The sequence below is a fragment of the Oryctolagus cuniculus genome, chromosome 20 (assembly GCF_964237555.1).
Source record: "Oryctolagus cuniculus chromosome 20, mOryCun1.1, whole genome shotgun sequence".
NCBI lineage: Eukaryota > Metazoa > Chordata > Mammalia > Lagomorpha > Leporidae > Oryctolagus > Oryctolagus cuniculus.
The window spans coordinates 9,917,645-9,924,269 of NC_091451.1; the positions used below are offsets into that span (position 1 = coordinate 9,917,645).

Sequence of the window (6,625 nt, forward strand, 5' to 3'; positions counted from 1 at the left end):
TGTAATGCAGGGCTCTTTGACTGATGGAATCCAAACATATTTAAAGAAGATGAGCAAGTTTAAAGAGCCTAGGGTTTGTTCTTCTCCATCCCCTAAGAGGGCGCGTTGCAATCAAAAGCATTTTTGAAGTGTACTTAAAATTCTGTTTTGAACTTATCTAATCAGAGATAAGTATAGTCATAAAGTCCTTCTCCTTCCACCATTTGGCTTCCCTTATCTCCACTCATTGTTCTTATCTCCTGCCAGTCTCAGCTACTGACAATAGATTATCTCTGTTTAGAGAGGCTAATTGTTTTCAGAATCTTTTTAATAATTGCTTTGGAACAAGGTGTGCAAATGAGGCTTAAGATAATTACAGCTTCATTTGTTGGTGCAGTTTTACTACACATTCTTCACACATGGAGCAAAATAGCAGATGACGGGACTGAAATTGCCAGACATCTCTGTTGTCTGGTAGTACACACGCACGCACGCACACGCGCACATGCAGTCTTTATTTAATCATCTTCTTGCAACCACTGTCCGCGTCCCTTTGAGGATAGTGTCCCTCTCAGAGCAGGGCAAAGGATTACGTTACAACCGACGGTTACTGGAGCCGGGGCACAGTTTTATTTAATTTACACCCCGTCCAGCGCCTTTCCCAAAGCATTTTTGCTAATGGCAAGCAAAGCTTCTAGGCTTTCCTCAGTAGCAGAAGCGGCGTGGGAGAGCGATCGCGCGGCTGAGAAACTGAGGCTAGAAGCCTGCTGGCTCCTGTACGGCGCAGAACGCCACGAACCCTCGAAGTCGCCACCCGACAAAAGCGACTCTCTTTTAACCAGCTCTTCGCCATGTCGCAAACCCGGGTGGCCCTCGGAGGACGCGGTCCGGCGGCTAATTCCAGTGCCCCGCGGAAGGCGGTGGGGAGAGGGGAGAGGAAGGAAGGGGGTGGGGAGGGGCGAGGCTGGGCCCCTGGGGCTGTAGCGAACCCGGGGAGAGAAACCACTTCTCTAGCGCCCGCAGCCCAGAGCCCGGGTCGGTTCTTGTATTATTTATCGCGTTCCATACGCTATTCATCAATCCATTATTTATTCATTCCAACATTAAGGTAATTAAATATGAGCTCACCGAGAAAGGGCCAGTCTGCAAGGGGCCGAGGCAGGAGCACCGAGGGAGAGGAGGGGAATTAGAACGCTCAGGGCCATTGATTCGTGCGGACACGCGCGCGGCTCCCCTTAGATGACACTGGCGAGGGGGCGCGCGCTGCAGTGCGGCGACTCTTCGCCCACTCCCCCACCCCCGCAGCGCGGCTCCCTCCCACCGGCCGCACCTCGCTTCCCACCTCTTAGGGTTGGTCACTCGCCTCCCACCACTCCCTACCCCCCGCTCGGCAGCCTCGCCCTCCCCGCGCGGGGCGGTGCGGCCCAGCGGCCCGGCCGGGCGGTGCGCGGGCAGGCCAGCCCCGGATAGGCGCCGCCGGCAGCCAATCAGCGAGCCGGGGACGCTGCGCGCTTTAAGGCCGCTGCGGGGAGAACAGAAACCAACTTCCCCGGCCACGAGCAGCATCCACCGGGCGGGAGGCCGGAGCCAGCGAAGCCCGGAAGGCTGAGGAGTGTGCCGGCCGCTCGGCGTCCAGCGCGCCGCCCGCCCCCCCCCCTCCACGCCCCGCTCCTCCGCGTCTTCCTCGGCCGCCCACCCCCCCAAGTTCCGACTCGCTCGCTCTTCCACGCAAAGCCTGGGGAGGGGGTTAGGAGCAGCCGCGCCCCTCTCCCAGCGGCCGCTTTTTGGGCTCTGCTCCCTGCCGCGTGCGCCTGAGCCGCGCGCCCCGGCAGGCCTCAGCCATGTCGATGCTGCCGTCGTTCGGCTTCACGCAGGAGCAAGTGGCGTGCGTGTGCGAGGTTCTGCAGCAAGGGGGAAACCTGGAGCGCTTGGGCAGGTTCCTGTGGTCGCTGCCCGCCTGCGACCACCTGCACAAAAACGAGAGCGTGCTCAAGGCCAAGGCGGTGGTCGCCTTTCACCGCGGCAACTTCCGCGAGCTCTACAAGATCCTGGAGAGCCACCAGTTCTCGCCGCACAACCATCCCAAACTGCAGCAGCTCTGGCTGAAGGCGCACTACGTGGAGGCCGAGAAGCTCCGCGGCCGGCCCCTGGGCGCCGTGGGCAAGTATCGGGTGCGCCGAAAATTCCCGCTGCCGCGCACCATCTGGGACGGCGAGGAGACCAGCTACTGCTTCAAGGAGAAGTCGCGGGGCGTGCTGCGGGAGTGGTACGCGCACAACCCCTACCCCTCGCCGCGCGAAAAGCGGGAGCTGGCCGAGGCCACCGGCCTCACCACCACGCAGGTCAGCAACTGGTTTAAGAACCGGAGGCAAAGAGACCGGGCTGCCGAGGCCAAGGAAAGGTACGCGGCGTGGTTCCCGCCGCTCGGGCGACCCCGGGCAGCCTTCCCAACCCCTCCGCCCCTCCCCGCCCCCGCAGGCACCCGCCACTCGGTGCTCCCCGCCAGCGGGAGCGCGTCCGCGGGGCGGCGCCCGGGCCTCGGCGGGTTCCGCAGCGAAAGTTCGTGAACTCGGAGGTTGCTTGCCAGGGACGGGGGCCTCGCTGGCTCTGAGCGCCGCGCGCGGGCCTCTCTGAGTCGTGGGTGTTGGGAAGTATTGGCGCTAGATTTGTTTTTGGAGCCTTCCCGGCCGGCTGCGGCCAGGAGCTGGGCGAAGGGTGAGAACCTCCGGACGAACGGCGAGGGAGGCGTCGAATGGGGATCGCGGAGAACGCGGGTCGGCGGGGGCTGAGCGGAGCGGTGAAGCCGCCCCGAGCCGTCGGCTGGGCCCCCCTGCCACCCGGTTCTCCCCTCGCTACGTCCTGCTGGTCTCCGGCCTGGGAGTCGCCTGCTTCATTCCGCCCTAGCCGGACAAAGGGAGGCAGGCGTCTTTAAACTAAACGCACAGCGAGGAGGGCTTGGGGGAGAGCTGGAGCCGCTGGTACCGCTCCCCGCCCCGGCGCCCCGAGCCAGAAGGGATCGCCCCTGGCAGTGTGGCCGGGGCGCCGCAGCCCGTCCGCCCCCGGTCCGTGCCGCCGCCCGGGGCGACGGAGGGGTCTCAGGCGCAGACGCCACTGGTCCTGGGGCGCAGAAGGCAATCTATTTCCAATCCGCCTCCGCCTCTCCCCTCCTAGCGCCAACACCCTCGGCCACCTGGCCGGCCTCCATCCGTGCGCTGGAGTTTCCGACCGAGACTGGGAAGGCGGCGAGGAGAGCGCTCCGCGAAGCCGAGGAGTTTTGGGGGAAACCTGAGCGCAAGGGCCGGCTGGGTTTCCTTTGTTCGCTTCCAAGCCTGGGGGCCCGAAGATCTGGCTTCCTCTTTCCCCCTCGGGGTGGAAAACCGCGGGGGGGATCGTGTACGTTCAGCTGAAATGGGCTGTCTGGGAGAGAGGCCGCGGGCCGGGGAAAGGGAGGGGGAGAGCGGCGGGCGCCGGTTTGGGGAGGACCCGCGAGCGCTTGGAAGGCGGAAGCGTCCAGGGCAGCGCCGCCCTGGAGCTAACCCGGACTCGGTGCCTTGGACGCGCGTACGGGCGCGCCGGGCAGCTCCGCTCCCCGGTCGGAGGGGACTGGCCTGGGGTGAGCTTCGGCGGCGAGTTTGACAGGGGCCGCGAGGGGCTGAGCAGTGGGCAAGTCGCAGGGCAGCAGGTTCCAGTTAGCCTTTACTTTCAAAACGCCATCCCAGAAGCCGGGCCCAAGGGCCCACTCCCTGATGAAATCCGAGAGACTGGCCGCGCTCCCTGTGTTTGCTCAGGTCACTGGGCCGCGCTGGGCACCACTTCCCGTGACCCGTCCAGTGCCTCCGAACCCGCCACCTCCGGGCAGGGGGGCAGGGAAGCTCCTCGTTTAATTGTTTCCGCAGATGGGAACAGAGCAATTGACTCGATGTACCCCAAACATGTGTGCCCTGGGCGCTGCGTTTGTCCCCTGGCCATTTCTCTATCATCAACAACCATTTGTTGGAAGAGTTCGCCGTTAACGTCTGAATGTGCTCTTAGTTGGTAGGCGTTTCAATGCAAGGCCTTGGCACGTTTTTTGTTTGTTGCAAGTAAGACCTGTGCATCTGGCTTTCTGAAATCTGGGAATGACAGAGACCTGGCTCCCCGCGGCAGGCTGTGTCCCTAATTTCTGCCTCCTCACCTCCTCTGTGACCCTCAGGGACCGTGGAGAGGGGGGCGACGGCGGCAGAGCCCTTCCATTTGGGTTGGTGACAGATTGCACAATGGCCCTCTCCTCCTTCCAGCGCCCCTCCCTCCAGCTCACACTTTTTTTTTTTTTCTTTTTGTAACCATATGGTGTTGTCCTGTCTGTCTTAGGGAGAACACGGAAAACAATAACTCCTCCTCCAACAAGCAGAATCAACTCTCTCCTCTGGAAGGGGGCAAGCCGCTCATGTCCAGCTCAGAAGAGGAATTCTCACCTCCGCAAAGTCCAGACCAGAACTCGGTCCTTCTGCTACAGGGCAACATGGGCCACGCCAGGAGCTCAAACTATTCCCTCCCGGGCTTAGCCGCCTCGCAGCCCAGCCACGGCCTGCAGGCTCACCAGCACCAGCTGCAGGACTCTCTGCTCGGCCCCCTCACCTCCAGTCTGGTGGACTTGGGGTCCTAAGCGGGGGCGGCCCTGGGCCTTGAAGGGATGGCTGGAACAGCAACCAACCAGAGCGACTAGGGACACTTGTAAATAGGAATCAGGAACACCCTTGCAGCTTGTTTCTGGGGTTCTTTGCGCATAAAGGAATGGTGGACTGCCACAGATATCTCTTGAAAAAAATCGAAGCCGATGGTGATTTCAAACTTTAGTCTCCCTCTTCTCTCTGACCCTTCACTTTTGCGTTTTCCCGTCCCAGTGTGGAGATCAAGGGGGGGAAAAACCCAAAAACAAAAGCACCCAGGCATTGTTCTGAGCGACCAATGCACCTTCTTCGAATACCTTTCTTTTCTTTCCCCCCCAATGAACAGGAATTGCAAGTCAACTGGATTTTAATTATTTTCTTTTAATTTATTTAAGGAAAACTATTTTGGAAAGAGGAAAAAGAAATGGAGAGAGAGAGAGAGAGAGAGAGAGAGGTGTCAAAATAATTATGAAAATAGGAACCTCCTGCCTGGAGGAACTGGCTGTATTCTTAACATGAGTAGGAAAAATATAATCATACCACTTTTTTTTTGATGATGGGAAAATTAAGTTTACATTTTTCATATTTAGTGTTAAATAATTTTATGTAGATTAAAATAAAAGAACAGTATTAGGGGGAAAACCAAGTGCCTAAATGTCTTAATACTGTCTAGTGTGAGGCAGTTAGAATAGAAGTCAACATTAGTGATACAACTGTTTTATTGTCAAATTTGGTGGGGTTTTTTTTTTTTTGGTTGTTGTTTGTTTTCTTGGTTTTTTTTTTTTTAAGTGACAAACTCTAAAAATGTACCAATGTGAAAAATAACTTTCCTGAATGCATTAGGTCTCCTGTGCTCACAGCTGTCAGCCCATAGCCGCCTCCTGCTCACGGGGCTCTCCTGTGCCCAGCGTCCAGCTTGCACAATGTGGCGACAGATCTGGCGTCCTGGTATTCGTTACTAAAACAGCATGTGTTTTCAGGTTTCTTTTCTATTGTACCTAAACCAGTCTAAATTAAAACTTGGTAGAACACCAGGAGTACGATTCTGTTTCTCAAAGGTGAGTTGTGTATTACTGTCATTGGGCCCTATTTTTTTTAATGCTTTCCGACTTAACGGTGGTTATGAATTACAAGGTGACTTTTAAGGCCATCACCTGAATCAAGAGTCCTACCTAACTTAATAGTATGACAGAGAAAAGTGAGTTTAGCTTTGGAGTATTTATTTATTTTTTATTATTTAGATATGCAGTTTCGTTTACCACTAGTTCTTAATGGCATTTATATGGTAGCTCTTTTGTGTTAATAAATTTATGACAACACTGTGAAATTAAAAATAATTTATCTGTTTGGGGGGAAAAATAGGGAACTCGACCAAGGAGAGACACATTGTGGATGAATCTGCGCAGAGAGAAAGAAGACCAGCAGAACAGGGGCTTTTTTTTTTTTTTTTCAGGGCTGCCTGGTAGTGTCCAGAAAAATCCCAATAATCTTGTAGGCTCCATATTATTTTTTTTTGCCTGAGGCAAAATGATGTATCTTCTGTATTTAGCTTTAAAAATTAGTGAACAAATGGCATTATTTATTAAAACTCTACTCAGGATAACAGGAGTGGCTTGCTTGTGCTTTGTAAAATATTGTTCCCTAGGGAGAGTTTACTTTCTGACATGACAGTTACATAATTTTTATTTTTTTCCCCATCTATACGTGTCACCATGGATGTGTTCATTTCTTTCTTAGGCTTTCTTATTGTTCCTGTCCTGGTTCCGGAGCCTGGAGGGGTGTGCTTGTGTGTTTTGTTTTTTAGCTGTCAGGTTGCTTTGAGAGCTGGGCGCGCCGTGTCTGACCGTAGTGGCTTTTACTTATAAAGTCATTTTCCCGTCGGTGATGGACAGATGTACACAGGGCCGCTATGAGACCGTCACCGGGGCTGGGGCTCAGGGTCCCAGGCTCCCTTGTTAGTGTTTTGGATCATTAAGTCGGTGTTTATTTAAGTCACT

General features: G+C 55.6%; 1 protein-coding gene across 1 annotated transcript; it reads left to right on the forward strand.

Moving 5' to 3' along the window:
- The first annotated feature begins 1,715 nt into the window (after positions 1-1,715).
- SIX1 (SIX homeobox 1) lies at positions 1,716-6,231 on the forward strand. The gene is made up of 2 exons (XM_002719545.5): positions 1,716-2,380; positions 4,330-6,231. Exons 1-2 carry the CDS (start codon positions 1,821-1,823, stop codon positions 4,622-4,624), a joined length of 855 nt encoding a protein of 284 aa, XP_002719591.1. The 5' UTR covers positions 1,716-1,820; the 3' UTR covers positions 4,625-6,231.
- The last annotated feature ends 394 nt before the right edge of the window (positions 6,232-6,625 follow it).

Bases quoted from the DNA above. Each gene is read 5' to 3' on its own strand.
- SIX1 (XM_002719545.5), top strand. From the start codon at position 1,821: ATGTCGATGCTGCCGTCGTTCGGCTTCACGCAGGAGCAAGTGGCGTGC. The intron at 2,381-4,329 runs GTACGCGGCGTG...TGTCTGTCTTAG, and splicing joins GCTGCCGAGGCCAAGGAAAG to GGAGAACACGGAAAACAATA.